The sequence below is a fragment of the Cydia strobilella genome, chromosome 17, assembly GCF_947568885.1.
Source record: "Cydia strobilella chromosome 17, ilCydStro3.1, whole genome shotgun sequence".
Lineage (NCBI taxonomy): Eukaryota > Metazoa > Arthropoda > Insecta > Lepidoptera > Tortricidae > Cydia > Cydia strobilella.
Window position 1 is genome coordinate 4,314,140 of NC_086057.1, and position 18,730 is coordinate 4,332,869.

General features: G+C 38.6%; 1 protein-coding gene across 1 annotated transcript in view; it reads left to right on the top strand.

Moving 5' to 3' along the window:
* Positions 1-14,187, top strand: part of LOC134748808 (RNA polymerase II elongation factor Ell) — an 80,094-nt gene extending 65,907 nt beyond the window's left edge. Inside the window, exons 9-13 of the mRNA XM_063683610.1 lie at positions 1,339-1,455; positions 2,798-2,888; positions 5,457-5,628; positions 6,571-6,708; positions 8,558-14,187. Of these exons, the coding sequence (XP_063539680.1) occupies positions 1,339-1,455; positions 2,798-2,888; positions 5,457-5,628; positions 6,571-6,708; positions 8,558-8,617 (578 nt within the window). The 3' untranslated portion in view covers positions 8,618-14,187. The remainder of the gene's footprint in view (positions 1-1,338; positions 1,456-2,797; positions 2,889-5,456; positions 5,629-6,570; positions 6,709-8,557) is intronic.
* The last annotated feature ends 4,543 nt before the right edge of the window (positions 14,188-18,730 follow it).

Here is an 18,730-nt window from a genome sequence, read left to right on the forward strand (position 1 = left end):
GATGCTAGTACTAGTGTAAGACAAGATAGTATGACTCACTCTGTGTATGTTTGAAATGAGACAGTCCTTTGACAAACTATAGTTAATTTGCGCTATAAGCAGATCCCATGGGCGCGCGCATATCACGCTCTTGATGCGCTCGGGGTGAACGGGTACAGAGTACAGATGCTGCAGTGTGATGAAACCTTAACAAATGTATGGCGATTATTAAGCCAGGCGTGGATGATAGGTTCTGCTGTATTTTTTTTATTCCGAACCTCTGGATTACTAAGGTATCAATCATGTATGACATAATTTACAAAATAGATACCTACGCAACTACATCTCGCGAGAACTAATTTCTGTACTCCTTATGCTAAATACACGTAAAGTCATAAACATCCTATAGCATTACCTACATTTCATTTTATTCTCTTTCTTCTAATTAATGTACCTACTTAAATTAAATTCCCTTGCGTAGATAAATGCTTAATACGAGCATACATAATTATTGCACATAAACCGCTACCGTAAGTGAACAACACTACCATCGACGATAAACAAACCCAAAGTGTCGACAGGTTCAGGCGGGCCGTATGCTTGATTGCCACCGACGTGGTATAAAAAAAAAAAAAAAAAAGGTTCCATTAAATAATGAGTATAATGACTCACGACACAAACGTGACTTAAGCACGGTGTATAAAACAATTGATGAAATATCTCTTTCTACACTTCTAACCAATATAACTAGATAATCGACATTTGACATTGGCATTTCCATTTTAAATAATTACGCAGCGTACTACGTAGGCGAACAACACGCGAACGCGAAGCGGCGCGATGCGGCGCGGGATGAATCAATCCTTTGATACCTATAGAAGTGTCCTACGTGGGCGCTCTCGTTGCGAACGCGAACGCCGCGCCGCTTCGCGTTCGCGAGTTGTTCGCTTACGAAAGACGCAGCGTTAATTTCAATTTTCAGCTAGGTTATGACAAATGTCTAGTCTTACTAGCTTCTGTACGTGAGTTCGTCTGGATAGATATTGTCATACCAGTTCCATAGTAAATTCCACCATCTTTTTCACCCCCTTATCTCAATACCAAATTTCGCTAAAGCGTGAAGAGGTGACAGACAGTTACTTTCGCATTTACCTACCTATACATATATATATGTCTATCGAAAATGTTAACTATAACATTCTTTCACAGATTAAGATTTGATTTCTGTTTGGTCAAATTAAGCCTACGCACGTCAATGAAAGTACATAATTAGGAAACGATCATAATTATAATTCATTAGAACCACATGCTTAGTAAAGTATTTGTTTAATTACTTATCTATTTATGTATTTGTTACAGTCAAAAAGGATAACGGCTACACGCTCAGTTTTAACACTGTTAAGGAGCTTTGTCCGAGTCCTGTGAAGACGAACGGTTATAGAAATAGTCCCCCAGTAGAGCAAACTAGTATCACAGGTATGTACTTTTCATCATCATATCAGCCCTTTATCGCCCACTGCTGAGCATAGGCCTCTCTTCCAGTACGCCACTTGTCCCGGTCCTGAGCTAATCTCATCCAGAAGTGACCCGCAATCTTCCGGATGTCGTCCACCCAACGAACCGATGGACGCCAGGGGCTTCTTTTAAGGAATGTCGAGATCCGTCGACGCACCAAGGTGCAAGACGTTGGTTTCGCCATTACCAATCTAAAATGGAGTTGGGCGGGACATGTTGCTAGGCAGAGTGATGGCAGGTGGACTAAAATGTTAACGGAATGGTGGCCGCTTTCGAATGTACTTTTACTATACCTTTATGTACACTAAATCTTCTATGCGGATCTAAATATATTTTTCTATACTCGTCGACCGTAATAGTTGAATAAAGATTTCGTATACCAAACTGTAATTGGGTTGTTTTCATGGATGGGCTCCCAACTCAACAATAATATTCATTTCGGAACGGTTTAGTCAACTATAATGAATTTGACCAATTACGTGGCGCCGCGGTCCAGTGGGAAAGACTCTAACGCGCGACTATTTCATGAGTAATACCTATTCATATATCAAGTATTTTTTTAAATGACTCGTAGAAAAAGTATTGTATACAATAGTGATATAATCAAGCTTTTCTATCTCGTACCTTCATTAGGCCACTCAGCAAGTTTCGATTCCTAAACACGGTACTCGACTGAAAAGCTCTGTATTATATCACGATTGTATATTATACTAATTCAATTGAAAGTTGGTTGAATATGATTTTAGTGGACCTAAAACGTGTGTTATTTGACCGTCAAAGACATCAACCGACGCGCGGCGCTAAAGCCGCGGTAATATCAACCTTTGTATTCCGACCGGTTCACAATGCACACCGCACAGGATATCCATGGATTAATAAGATTTTCTGTATCAATTCAAAAATTATGTGTGCCCTAGAGCTTGCCACGAAAATGTCAAATGTCCTCGCTTCGGGCAAACTCGGCTCCGTTCGGCTCAGCTTTGCTCCGAGCAATTATTAGGGTTGGCACAACTTGAGGTCCCTTTGCGTGCACGACCACAGAACAGATAATGACTTGAATTTTGACAACCCTAAATAGTCGAAAGGGATAGTTAGTGCCATATATTAGAAAGGGACAGCATGATTCGACCCTGAACCGCTGTCAAACTTCGGTTTTATAGGAAGTTTCCTTCTGTACGGTATTAGTACTATTATTTATTCTGTGGTAGTGACATAGTCAGGAGAACACAGGAGAGTTAAAATGACCAAGCTTTCTTCGGGTGGTACTTGTCTACATAATTTAACACGATTTTTTTTATTACAGAAAAAGACATCACAAATACGGAACCCTTAGAAAATACTGAATTAACGTCGGGGCCCGATGAGACCATGACTGATGTGGAAGAGATTGAAAGGTAATTATTATCATACTTCATTTTACACAGGGCTAAAGGAAACCAAAACGCATAAACAATGAAATAATAACAGGCCGTTGTTTTTATATGTAGAATGTCTAACGCCCCTTAAACGGTTAACGCTTGGTATTGCTAAGATTATTATTTTAATAACTTAGTCCTGATAGAACCATGAAGGTTACATCTTAGGATAAGTACATCGCATTCGATCTTTGGTACGTTTCCAGCCTCAATAGTTTATATCCTCCATTATAGGTCTATACTGTTTGTAAAAGTAAAAGCTGTTGGTCTTCTAATAAGATCAAATAAAAAAATAAATGTTTAATCATCGGATGTTCGAGATAATTGTACGGATAGGTAATTCAGAACCAGTTTTTCATAGAAAGTTGCATTGGATGACATGCACTTTTTAGCAATAGGTAGCTATGATGTTGCGATGGGCCTTAAAGTGTATCATTGGACATGTTGTCTTTATAAACGTACGAACCGTTTTTGGTTTGGTGTAGACGTAATGCAAAGCTGGAAAAATATCTATGCAGTAGACACAATAGTAGATTATACGACAAGGGCATAAAGCGATCCTTATTTACCCGAGGCAATTTTGTGTGTGTTATTTGTTCGCGACGAAGACATTTTTTGGCACAGCATAGCTGGCTTTTGTACCGCCGGCGGGATGAGATTCGTAGGCGTAATTCCGAGCTCGCGCGGAGAATTCCATAGGCCTGCCATTGTTACGGTCGCCTGGGTCACACTTTAAATCCTGATTTTATGTCATTTAAACGAACCAGACATCATTTTTTGTGGTAATTATTTATAAGCCCTTCCCGCAATGTGCCATCTACCAAGTACCTACGATAATATGACGTACAAGAGTTCTTCTAAAGCCCCCTCCACATCGGCACGAAGCCGCGAACGCGAGTGTGGAGTCGATTTCGTAGACGAGTGTGGAGCGGGCTTAACAAACTGTGTTGACCCAAACACAAAAACATCTTGTCGCGAATTCTAAGGTATCACTTGAGTTTTGTTTGTAGGATTGTTGGAATGTCTATGTTAAAATATTTATGAGCACCAGACTATTTGTCATCGTTAAAGAGTTCGCTAAATTTTATTGTATGGAAAGCTTCATAGTAAACCGCCGCGGCGCGCCGGGTGACGTTGATCAGTCTGTCAAGTGCGGATGGTGCAACTGGCACTAAGTGTAGATATGGTTGCAGGTGATTGTACTGTTAGTTTGTTGAACGTAATATTCCGTGAATTTCGCAAGCGCGCTAATTAGATCCGTGACGTCAGAAAGTGAAAGTAGTCCGATTGGCGATTCTATAAGTATCTAGGCTTCGTTTGTGGGTTGTGGGTTATAATTTGGAATTAGAACTTACAATAAAAGTAAAATATTACCAGGTTTTTTTTTTTAATAAAGCGTATAGAAAAAACTGTAACAAGATTAGGCCTCTCCCAAACTTAGCGTTATATTTTTGTTTTACTGTAATTATGTAGTATAAAAAGAAACCCATTGCCCACGTGGGAAATTACGGGATAAAAAAATAATTAAGGCATTAAAGGATTTGCCACACTGGATGCGTTCTGCGGTCAGCGGTCAGGTCAAACCCGCATTATGTATGAACAACATTGACAGCAACCTTTGAAGTTGAAGTTTGACCTGACCGCTGCCCGCAGAACGCTTCCAGTGTGGCAAATCCTTTAGTGTAGATAATGAAGGGTTTTTTTCGTTTACTGTTGTTCATTAAAGGCTTTAGAGATAATGATTCTAATTAAGTAATTAGATGTTTTGAACTTATCACAATGAAACATGAGTCGTGATTACTCGAATGACTTGAAAATAAAATGAATGGCCACAATTCATTAATTGATTTTAAAAACGTGTTTTTTATACGTCTTGGTTTAAACATATTTGATAAACATCTAAGCTTTTATTGTATTAACCGTATTCTAGTGGCAAATAAATATAACAAACAAGACTCACCGCAGTCATTTTTTTTATCTCTAATCAAGTAAACTCATCTAATGAAACCGGGAAATATTTATATACTATTTTGTATTATTTGTTAGATTATAACGCATAAGGTACTTACGTTACTCTTTACTGTGACCCAATTAATTTTAAGATAATTAATTAATTAATTATTTATTTAATTATCTTTTCAATTGTAAGATTATTTAAAAGTTAGTGTTATGATGATGACTAGTCACGAGGGCTGCTTGTAGTCCACAAATTTCTGGGTGACTGGACAAACAAGAAAACACAGTTTCCAAAAATTTTACTAGTGGGCGACCATGATTTATTTGTTGCGACCCGCCCCGGCTTCGCACGGGTTACACAAAATCTTTACAAGTTATACACTAAAACATTCCTCAAGAATTACTCTATTGATAGGTAAAAACCGCATCAATATCAGTTGCGTTGTTTTAAAAATCTAAGCATACATAGGGACAGAAGGACAGCGGAAAGCGACTTTGTTTTATACTATGTAGTGATTCTATTAGGGAGGCTTGATCTTCCGCTGTATCAGTACATCACTGAAAATTCTAAAAATGATTTTGTCATTCCAGGCAATACCCGCCAATAACGAGTTCGAGTACGCGGAGAGCCTACAAGAACGAGTTCGCGGAACTATACACCGAGTACCAATCCCTATACGCGCGCGTGGCGCAAGTGGCCAAACTGTTCACGTCGCTAGAGCTCCAACTCAAGCGCGCGCCGCCACACTCGCCGCACCATCAGGTACGGAATACCAGCCCTTGTACGCACGATGCAACGTGTGTTATAATATAACCCACTATACACCGAGTACCAATATATGGTTGGAGGAGAGGACGAGAAACAAAACAGAGAGAATGAGTCGAAATTTGAAGGGAGCCTTCGCCAAAAAGAATCATAATCATAAATTCATAATCATAATCATTTATTTCTTGAATGCGGTACAATAAAGTAGTAGTAGTAGTAAACTCTTTATTGTACAAATATACATATTAAAAATTACATGGTACAAATAATAAGATGTACAAAGGCGAACTTCAACAACAATTCAATTTCTGATCAGCACATCCTGCCTGAATAGGCATAGAAATATCAAGTATTACCTATAACTATGACTAGATTCTTATGACCTATCATGCAGCATGCAAAAATAATAAAGTTCCGACCTTATACTACATTATACTCAATTTAATAAATATGCAGCATATAGTCTAAAAAATCTTTCATAGAGTAAAAAGCATTTTGTGCCAAAAAGTCCAACAAATATTTCGTAAATAGAGGCATATCGGATTCTCTTAAGAAGTGACATATGAACGGGTTGATATATAAAACTCGTAACACTTTAAACTCGCGTTTATATTAATGTCATTACCAGGTCTAAGTCGATTAAATTTCATTATTTAACCTTTTTTCCGACGTTTCAGCTAGGTTGCACTAGAGGTACAGAGGTACAGAACATTACGGCCCAAAGAATCTGGAACTTTCTGGACTCAACGGGCATAGATCACCGCTTGATCGACAACTAGTGATAAGTGATAGGTTGCACTAGCTAAAATAATGGAATTTAATCGCGTTAGATCGGTTATGAGCATGACATTAATTATAAAACTCGTATTCGTCTCTGCATTCTTTAGATTTTACCCATATAAAAATAGGAATATGAACACGTCCGATATGAACTTGCAGAGCATAGAACAACGCATCGTGGAAGAGTACCGGCGCGTGCAGAACGACGGCGAGTACCAGGCGCAGAAGCGCCGCGTCAACTACCTGCACCGCAAGCTCACGCACATCAAGCGGATGGTGCAGCAGTACGACCAGCTGGTGAGTGGGCCGCCGACTTCACACATTACTCATTCATTTATACAGTTTGGAAATAATTAATGGGCCCTGAAGGGAAATTGCCTTAAGTTAGCTCATTTTTCTCAAAGGAAACATTATTTTATTAATAAAAAAAACAATGCATTCAAAGATTTTTTGAAATTCGCTTGTTCACTAAACACTCGCTATTTTATTCTATTATTCGATACAGTTAATGTTAATGATGACATTTCTCCAAGAAACATTAGGCCCTACACTCGTCTGCCGTATAAAATATACATAAAATCGAATATTTAGTATTTAAGAATATTTTTAGACAAGCAAAATTGAAAAAAAAATTAAAAATCTAAATGCAGTTTTCTTTTTAAAAATAAAAAGCAAAATGAGCTAATTTGAGGTTTTGAGGTACTCTCCCTCCAGGGCCCATTAATTTTTTCCACACAGTATATTACTTCGTAAAGACGGGTATAAGAATGGTGTTAGTTCAGGTTCGTCACGCACGAATTCGAGCCAATCGTGCACTAACGCAACTGCGCGCGTGATGCGAACTTATCACCCAATCGCGTTGTAGCATTCCACCCAGACACACCAAACGAGAATGTTCTGTCCATGAACTGTAACTGGTGATGTAACTGGATCGGCCATGACGGGCGGGGGGAAATGACCGAACGACTCCTACTGAAAGATACATAAGACTATCCTTATGTATCTTTCAGTAGGAGTAGCAGAGAAAGCGCTGTTATTGTTTGTCCTTGTCACAGTCTCACTTACTTTTTTTTATGCCCTACCGTAAATTTGTATGGTTTATGGTGGGCTACAAATCTAATCAACCAATCATATTGTCGCATTGCGTGTGTTCCGTCCCTCACGGGCGCACCCGTATAGATAATCTATGTAATGCTAGGTCTATGGTTCTATCGAAATTGTATGAACGGGTCTATCTTTACTTTTGAAATCATTGACATCAGCCTATAGAGAGACTATAGTGTAGAGTAGACCATTATAAATGAGACTAATATTTTAAAAATACGGTGAGACTATTGCTGTATTAAAGTGGGTGTTAGACCCGGTTATACCTAATATGAGGCTTGTATTTTTATTTTCAAGTCTGTCACGCGATTAAAGGACCTCCCAGTAAGTGTAGTTTGTAATTAATTTCTGGCACTAGAGAATTTGTGTTAAGATTGTTTTTTTTTTCTACATTTTTACATTTCAAGGAGGATGAGATGTTATGGAACCGACACATTTTAAACCTTTGTCCGCCAAAGACATTGACGCGCGTGACTATAGCCTATTATCAAAGACCTAACTTCGTATAAGATGAAAGTCTAAGGAAAACATGTGTCTCGGAAATCAAGAAAATTTGATTCTCGCACAGACGGCGCTACCACCAATACCAACCTTTGGCCTATTCTCGGCTAGATGGCGTTGGGGGTTTCGTTTATTTAACAATTTTAACACATATCAGTGAAAGAATATGGGTCAAAATCATATAAAAATAATAAATACAAATAAAAAAAACATTTGATGATGAGATGGCAGGAAATTTACTGTGGCTACAAAATTTACTATGACAGTAAATCCTATCCTATATATTTTCTTTGCTATTATCAACCTTTGTGCGTTCCGATAGGGTTCATGATGGCTCCAAATAAGTTCAGACTAAAAATATGTCCGTGGTAAGGCTTAGAAAACACTGCGGTAAATTTCTTGCGGTTTCAGTCTTTTAAGTGCGTGCGCGCTTATGAAGCATGCCGTACTATTGCCGTACGTTAAAGGTTTTGCGGTTCTGAAACCGTAAAAAAAAAAATCTCAGTGCGTTCTCAGCCTAATGCGTGTGTTTTCCTTGCAGCGTAACTTGAAGTCGGAGCGCTCGCGCGTGCCCAGCGCGAGCACGACGCAGGCGTACTGACGGCGCCGCGCCGTCTCGCCCGCGCGCCGGCTGTAGCGTCTCCGCCGGTACGACAGTGGTCACGGTCAGTACGAGTGCGAGCCGACAGTGAGTGCCTTGTGGAGTGCCAGTGGCAGTAGGAGCCGGGACAGTCCGCCATCGTTCTATTCTAAACTAAACAGTCCGCAGTCGTGGTCGCGTTTCCGATCTATTTTTACACAGTGCCATTATCGTTTGCAGATTCGCAATCGTGTGGACTGAACGCGTAAATGTTTCGTTAATGATTTTAAGGATTATTATTATAGTTTTAGTGATCGAATTCCATCTCATCTTAGAACCGCGGTCGAGGTCCGAGCCGTTCGCGACGGTCGACATATCTGATATGGAGATTATTTTAAGTTTTAACGTTCTTCCATTAATTTTACACGACGCGCCGACCTCGGCCGTTCAGAAATGTAACGCATGACTTTCCCGTGGTGACGTTAACGTCTGCACCGTCACAAACTTCCGAGAACACGCAGTGCATACATAACGATAAAATTGTAATTATAAAAATAGAGCAAATTATTTTACATTACGAGCTTTTATATAAATTCACTTCGTATATTTCTTTATATATTTGCTGATATTCGCCCGCTTCCAGTGTTTATATGTTAATTCGAGGGCGATACGATAAAGTGCCGTCGACAAAAAAGCTGTATCGAAAATGAAATTATAATATGAACTTATTTTTAATATTTATAAATCCTGTCGATCATCTTCTTTATGAAACTGTCTCTCGCTTTTATATACATAAATATATTGAAATGTATATATTATACGTACAATTCTACTTACATAATTATTTTCTACGTCAGTAACTTACCATATTTCCAGTAATATCATTTCAAAATAGCATACAGTAAAAGTGTGGGTCATACGCATTAAATACCGTAATCAGATGCTGTAACACAACGTTCAACTTGCGTTATGGCGCCAACGTTAACTTCTTAGATCTATTGCTTTGTGTAAATTATATGAATAGAAAAACAAATTATTATCTACATAATATAGTCCACTTGATATTTTTTCGTCCACATTTTATTCCATTCGGAAATAATTGCCGTCTAATGTTGTTGTTGTCCAAATGAAATTTGCTTATACTGATTATTTAATTATTTTACTATTACCAACAATTTTGACAAGTCAATTTGAAGACTATTGGCCTTGGAAAACAATTATAACATCTTAAGTCGGTTCGTATATTGTCAATATGGTCCACGATCCTTTAGATGCCTCGCCGTTTGGAAGGTTAAATCCATCTTCGTCCCGTCTAAGGAATCCATCCATTATAAGATGGACGCTTGTTTTGTTTTATGATATCTTGCCCAGGTTCGTGTTGTATATAGTATTTAAATCGAATGTCCCGGTATCCATCGCGTGGCATATATAATAATGTCCTTATTGTGTCTGCACGTTTATTTGTCTTCTAATCGCCATTGAACGATCTTGTAAATATTATAAAACGCTTTAAAGTTCTTGAGATTGACGGTCGATACTGACTGCTTTTAAGGTTTGAAATCTGTTAAAATTCAATACAACTAGTTAGCAACAACCGGCCAGTGTGAAACATCCAGTAGGAGTAAGAAATTATTTTGGTCCTCTTCGGAAATACCCTCCAGAACACAATAAACTTTTAGTACATATATAGTGTGCTCGGGCGAGGCGGTGGTAGTTGGATGACATTTGTTCATTGCGTTATTATTACTAGACACAGAATAAATAATAGTACTATGTATAAAAGAGTCACTCTCTAACAAAACGCTTCTATTACGACCGCTAGGTGGCGCAAGCGCGAACAGGCGTCCGTTCCGTAGCGGTGCGCGGAAATTACTATGGCTACACCCCAGAATTGGGGGCGGCCGCATGTACTTGTAGCGGCGCGACGAAATCGCGGAGTGAGTCACGCCTGCTATAGAGACGATATACCAAACAATGAAATAGGGTATTTGATTGTATTTAAAATAATTTATTTTACATCATGCATGAAACAAAGTACCAGAAGATTAATAGAGAAACGTAGACAGCAGTTATTTTTAGACACAATTTTTATTTTAAAACTCGTATAAAACTAAAGAGTAGGTAATTTGATTGTGACGTGACATGCTAGTGTTTCATATAAATTCCATAGTAGCAAAATCGTTTTCACAGTTCGAAAAAAGAAATTGATTTGACTAGTAGCAGTAATACCCTATTGTCGCAATCACAACCTGTACCACGCGACCAAAACGTCGTAAGCGCCGTAAAAATTCATGGCGCTTACGCATTTAGGTCGCGAGATTTACGCTCCGTTTCTATGGCTTGATACCAAAACGCCAGCTACTCGTGGCGCAAAATACTGGTTCTCTGTGCTGATTCTATACGTTAGTAATAATAGTTCAATGAATTTGTTGGAAAATCTTAAGTCACAATATACATACTTGCACGACAACCTTTAGCCCTCAACTCCCAGGAGTCTAAATTTGCCAGTAAAAAACCGACCAAATCTAATTAAAATACTGTTGAAATTCGTTTGTTAAAGAATCAAAAATTAACTCAAAATTTTCCTAATAGGGTTAAAGGTTTGTCATATTATACGTAAGAACTTGGCCACCGCCGCCAGCCCGGGCGTGAGGAGAGCCGTCTTGCATATTTTGTCCTGATGTTAACGTCCATATTGAAATGATTTATAGCGTTAAGTAACTCTGATTTTATTGTTGAGCGGCAACTTCGCAGGTCCAGCTCATTCCAAACGCATATGAATCAATTCTAAGCGCCAGAAGCGTCCTAAATTCTAATGTCATTTAATGTACATATTATATATTTCTTTGTTATTATATGCGTATACGTATTATTATCATTGTAACATAATAAGTATGATGCAAGCATGCATAGGTTTACGAAACCTTGTTGAAGGATACTGTTTCGGTTAATTTTGTCAATTATTGTGTCAAAATGAAGTTGCTATTGTTTGACTATAGGTAATTGTCAATTGTTTTGGAGCTCGCACGAGCGGCTCCATTACGACATGCAAGTTGGTTAGTCAATTCAACAATTGCGCTGGCGGCCTTTAGTTGCTCAGTTAATAGTTGTCGTTTTAATTGCTTTTTACTCATTAAAATGCTCAATGTTTGTGGTCATGATATTAGATAATTTTCGTTGGATTTTTATTTATTAGTATTTATTTCACTATCATTGTAAATTTCTACACTTTGCCCTTTTCGCGTTTTATTCATCATGACATCGCTTGCCCTTCTCACATTTAAATTCAGTATCGAAATGATGAATATCATCACAATGGTAATAAAATGGTAATAGGAAACTCAATCAAATCGATAGGAACAAACGTTAAAAATGTTATTGTTACCACTAGTTTAAGCACTGAATTGTTTTATTATAATTATTTGTTTCACAATGAGATACTGATTGCTTGTGTTAGTAATTTCAGGGAAATTGTTATTTATTGAAGTGGATATTGTGTAAGATGCATTCCATTTGTCAGAACCGTTGATTAAGCACTGTTCATTGACGCACGTGATTCATGATCATGACTAGTGTATGAGAACTAGAAGTATATTTTTACAAAGATTGAATATCCTCTCGTAGACGAAGCTGGTCTGTAATCTGCTTGACGGGAACACGAGACTAGCTAGTGCCGATGCCGCCATGTTGGCCCGTCCGCGTCTCCTGTTGCTGTCAATCTAACATCGACTCCTTTCAAAGAACAATATTTTGTATGAGATAAATAAGATATCCCTAATGTTGAAATTCGATACATTGTCACAAAGGGAGGAAGAAAACGTCAAATGTTGCTCGATTGTTACCGATTAAGTAATTAGGAAGTTATGTATTTTGTCATATTTCTTATACAAAGGAAAAATATCTCAATGAAATATCATAGTCCAATGTATATATTTAGAGTCTAGTATCACATCTTTTTAAACTGAGTTAGATCTAATTCCAGATATGTATTGTTCTTTGCGGCATGACAAACGCGCCACGTCGATGGTGCGTTCACGAGCTTGACGAGATGAACGTATGTATGTAGCTTCCTTCAAGCGAGTGAACGCACCACATTTGTCGACCGCGAGTCACGTTGACCCCATTATTAACCAAGCAATGAATCGGGCCTATTTATATGATACAGAATATTGTTATCGGGTGGCTAATTTGTCATGTGCAAACTTAAAGCGTTATATTAGCTGATATCGTAGCGGCTAAGGCGGGCGTTACATAAAGATCCTTACTTTTATTTTTAGATATAGTTGAGTTTGCGTATTCTGATCAAATGTTATTGTAAATTTGGTGTACAGTAGAGTACGTGGAACGGAGCGGGGGGGTCGCTGCGTCTCTCCACATGCCACATGTATATAGTATACTATAGACCGTCGCCGTGACCGCAGCGGGCAGCGGACGGAGCGGAGTGAGCGGCCGCGGAACGATGCTGCGATATTCCTTGTGCCCCTCGAAATATCACTGCATTACACGAGTCAAGATGTATAGACGATGCGGTATCGGTAGTGTTATTGTGTATAGATGTGTTTATACAAGCTCGAGTCGAGACTTGCCAGCCGGTTCGAGCGAACGACGACTTGCTATGAATCCTGACATCGGCTCACGTTAATTAGCTTTTAAATATTTCATCAAAATATAAAATACACAAAAAAAAAATGGATATAAATTTCTCGACCAAGTACTGGTTGTTTTTAAATTATTAAAATGTAAAAAAAAATTAGTGTATAAACAAGTGTACAATTTATGAGTTATACTTTTCTTTTCGGCATTTCATGTAACAGTGGAAGGGACCGGTTCCGACTGCGGTCGAGGGCTGCAGCCCTGTTGCGATCCTACACTCTCGAAACTTATATGATTATGTTTGCAATTACTGTTGCTCATATCCCTCTTCCATTGCTTAATTTTTGTTTTGTCAACTGACTAAGTGTAATATATATAATTTTGTTAAGGCAGGGTATAGAAGAGGTACTTTTATAATTTGAAATGCTTGATGATTTGTTTGAATGTTTAAAATTGAGTTGATTTTATCCATTATGAAGGAAGTCCCGATTAGTTGTTTTTTTTTTATAATTTGGAGTTCGAATGAGGCAGCGGATTAGATTATAATTGTCAAGTTACCACAGATACAATAGTCAAGAGGTAGGCTCTCTTTGGCGTTGCCTTAACTGTTTGAAGCCGTTGGTTTGGGTCGCGAGCGACCCGCAGCGGGTAGTCAGTATTACACCACGCAAATCCCTTGAGCTGAAGAGAGGTTGTGAAACGTATCGTTATAAAAGGTACCTATTTAAAATCTGGACAAACAGACTAACTTTTAAAAGCAATGTTAATTTTTATCGATTATGGGATCAGTGCCAAACTTTTTCTCTTTCTTGTTTAGCTCAAAATGTTGCTGTTTGGTTAGTCTGCCATTTTGTGAATATTTTGTTTTGATAGTAATATGTAAATCTTTTATAATATATTTGTTTACAATAAATAAATGACAACATTATAAATAAATAAAATTGTATTTTCCATTTAAACTGATGAAAAAAATATAAAAAGAATAATATGCAAAGAAATTTGTTGTTTCATTTATATTTAATGTTTATATATTAGCACGGAAAGTGGGTTTACTGTCTGGAAAGTTATTGTATATATTTAACCTTTTGAACACTTTGTCATAAACAAAAACGTCACTCTCACGCCAAGATAATGGGCGCAAGCATAGACATAGTGTGGCTCTTGGGTTAGCGGTTTGGGTCTGTTGTGGTTGGTTTGGTCCCCTGTTAAGGAAGTACGTACTGTTTTTTTTTTCTTACCCCTTACCCCTTACCCCGTTTACATGTCATGGACGTGTAACGTATTAGTAGTAGTAACCTAACCTTACTTGACCTAACTTTCACTCAGCTTATCCCTCAAAAATAAAAATTCTATTTGATTAATGTTTTTGTATTTATTAAATGATTATACAATACATGGTGATGATTATACATGGTCGTCTTATACTAAGTTCGTACTTATGATTATACAATATGACACACACACACTACAGTTCAAAGTTATGTTGCTTCCATAATTTTTCCCAGGTGTGTGGCGGTATATTTACGAATCCCTGCAACTTCCAGTTGAATTCAAATCTCAGCGTTCTCTCATCAATTGCCTGTTTGGCCTGCGGCACCTTGCAGTACATTTCAATTGGGTAATTACTGCCGGTGTACAGGCTACAATTGTACACATCACATCTGTCTTTGTACTTTACATCTGTTGACATTGGTACACGGCTTGCCAACAACTTCCACTGTTCAAATTGATTTTCCGTTCATTTACATTCGTCCATGAGACGCATTTGTGTGCAATAATCCGGAAAAATTGAATGACGAGTTTGGTGTCAATCCCGTCAGTCTACAGTAATTAAAATAAAACTCCACCAGGCTGTTCATAATTATTGTTTTGCCCGTGGATGGGGGGCCCAGGAAAAATAAATTGTTTCGTTTCCCCGTTTTTGCCGTAAAATGCATATACGTCACCTTTGCGAATGTGGCTACGTCAATCCTGTTGTTTGTCAATATTTTTTCTAAATTCTCTTCACACTGATCAAAATGTTCCTCATTATTGAGTGAGGAATATGTCTTTTCCCACTTTTCCTTTGCACGATAAAACCTCTGCTTTATCGGTTCTTGAAATACCAGAATTCTGGTAATGTGGACGTATGCTTTGATCCGCTCCCCGTACTGTTTGGAACACATGAATTCGATCCCTTCAGGTGTTCTTGCAAGTACTTCCATAGCACTTGATTCCGAGAAAGCACCGTCCTGGCATAAAAGTAATATAATATTTGCATTTCCACCATAAATGCTGCCATTTTTTCCTGACTCCATGGAACATTCTGGACCGTTTTCCCTTCCGAATAAAATTTTCCCGTCTTCGGGTTGTATTTCAATTCCACGCTGCCATGGTCGTTTACGTATGTTGTTTGTATAGGCTTGACAAGGCGCATCCACCACTCCTTCGTTCCCGTCTTTATGTGTTGTGCTTTGAAGGCAAAATATTGTATTTCCAATTTCGGTACAATCATCTTTGTATGTCGTCTCCGTCCATTGATCGAGCCGGTCCACTCCACATGAATGTCCTGCGCACTGACAAGTTTTAATAATTTCCTCGGTGAGAATATCCTGTAATACCTGACGACCATTGCCGGAATAAAGATACTTGCGTAGACAAGCCAGACAGTTAATTGAGGCACATTTGTAGGGTTTCTCTCGAATAATTCTTCCCAACCTAGTTAAATCCCCACTGTTTATTTTTAGATACGTATATGATGTGCCAATGCCGTCTTCGCGTTCCATAATGGACAGAGATTATAAACTGTTGCAATTTCACTTTCATGACTTGGTCGATACGTACCGACGCCAGATACTCCTTGTTCCAAACTTCCAGCGTGTTCTCCAATTCTTTCGCACGATCCTCCTCCGTTACAGTAAGTTCTTCTTCGTCCATTTCGCCATAGTACGTCGAGTTTGCCGCTGCCGCCATCAATGGTCCCAAACCCTTCAACTCCATGACATAGTTGGTGTTTAGGGTGCTGCGTACCTGGTTCCAATCCGTCTGTTCCATCTCCTCCGAGTTATAGACATGAAACCGAGCGACCAGGGGCCCGTTTATCAAAAGCTTGTAGCTTGTAATACAAGCGGAAGTCCTTTTTTGACAGCTTTTGTTAGAAAGGGACTTCCACTTGTACTACAAGCTACATGCTTTTGATAAACGGGCCCCAGGGGTAAGGCCAGGATTACACTTGTAAGTTTTAGGGACACAGCTATACTACAGAATGAGATATGAATATCGTTATCTCATTCTAGCAAATAGCTTTGTCCCTACTTACGTAAGTAAAACTTACAAGTGTAATCCTGGCTTAAGAGAAAGACATATTCATGTATTGACAGGTTAATGTATGGCAGCATAATCCTTTTTCTCTTTCACTCTTATAAATTTCGGTATTTCGCCATCGCCTCCTACCTATGCTGCCATAACCCGACCATGAAAAAAAACCCGGTTGGTGATAAGGACACAGCATGGCACTATTTTCTCTTTCCTCTTATAGGAATCGCAATAAGACTATCTTTCTCTATCAAAGAGTGTCAGGTCCTTGGGCGCAAGCGAGCGAATGTAAACTTGAAAGTGTCAAGGTTACTTTGACAGCGTCCGCCATAACCCATATAGTTGTCCTTGGCTCCTTGGCGCTGAGGGCACGACTAGTAACGACCACTTTATGGGTTCTTGGCGTTCAAAGGGTTAAAGGTTTTCAAACTACTTTAAAAAGAAGGAACTTGTTAGACTACTTGTTTAAAGTTTACTGGCCCACAATCCAGTAAAATGTAAGGAAAGTTTTCCTCAGCACTGAAAGCAGCGAAATTTATGCCACCTCCACCTGAAGACGATAGTTTCATACAAATCCACGTAAACCGATTCAGCTGGCAAATAACTAACCTTTGCGACACGGTCCTTACTTGGGCGAGCTGTATCTACTCTATCTTCATTTTGTTTGATTTTTGTTCTTTACATGGTGCATAATAAAATTATAATCTGTACAATGTGTAAGGCCCCATAAGCATGAGAGCTTAAAAAGCGTTGCCTGTGTGACGCACACATAAGTAAGAGCGAAAAAGCGATATCTCTTTCTCGCTCTTACTTATGGGTGCGTCACACACGCAACGCTTTTTAAGCTCTCGTGCGTATGGGGCCTTCGAGGGCTTTTTCAATGCGCGTTAAAAAAGCTCTGGATGGAATGGAAACAAAAAAACTACACTCATCCCCTTCTTCTGGGCGCCAGCACCAGTGCAACACAAAGACAGTATGACTCTCTCCGTCTACGCCCGAAATGAGACAGTCCCTTGACAAACTATATTTATATTTATTCACACGATGACGATAGCGCTTTTTATCAAGCGTTGTTGGATTTTCAACTTTTGGTTTTTAAATCGAATTTAGTGTGCGGGCAGATTCAAGCGCTTTTTTAACGTGCGTTGAAAAAGGGCTCGTGAATATGAGGCCTTAATACACATGTTTCAGGCCGTAACACACCATCGCACCGCACCGCGACCTTGGAGCAGTTCTAGGAATAGGTATAGTTGGTCAAGCAAATCTTGTCAGTAAATAGGAACAAAGAAAACTATACTCATCCTTTTCTTTTGGGTGCTAGTACTAGTGTAAGACAAAGATAGTATGATTCTCTCTGTCTATGTTTGAAATGAGACAGTCCCTTGACAAACTATAGTACTGGCGTGGGCTTCCACACTATCGCACCGAACCGTCAAAACGGTGCGATCCTACCTCAGAATAATGAGTCATTATTCTGAGGATGGTGTTACGGTCTGAACATTTGTCATTCAAACGCTTTTTTAACACGCGTTGAAAAAGCGCTCGTGAGAATGAGGCTTTAAAAGCTGTAAGATATATAGATCTCTTTGTCGCTCTCACACATGAAGTTATACCCTAAACAGGAGCGAGCTGTCACTTTTTTTGCCATACTAAATTAAACCTTATCACCGAGCCAGAAAGGTGTTCGTACCAGACTAGAGAAAACGGTCCACATGAGATAGCAAAAGTGGGTCGCGGTGTCCCACTCGCACATGTTGCCAATGTTAAAAAAATACCATTTTGGTAGTATTTATATCAATAACTACTAAAATTAAATACCTTCTTATATTATTTAAGTGCTATATTCAGAGTGCGGTTCTGATATCTTTTACGTAATTTGTAAATAGTTATAATGTCAATATTATTAACTGATTTAACCAAGCATGTGCACAACAAAAAATACATTAATTTTAATATGGTAGACATTGTAGTAACTTTGAATATTAATTGGTATCCCCAACTTGATAATGAAATTTTCAAAATACATGAATGGCGGCGCTCAAGATTTATTTGCGAAATAAAGTATAAAATGGGTAAAAGATGTTGTGTGAAAGGTTGCAGAAGTTAAAGTTTTGTTGATTGTGGTATATCTTTTCACAGGTAAGCCTCAACTATTAAAGTTTACGATAAAAATACAAGAAAACATTGTCAAACTCATTAGGGTGACTATGATGTCGGCACGATGTGAATCGGCCTTACAGAGTTCTT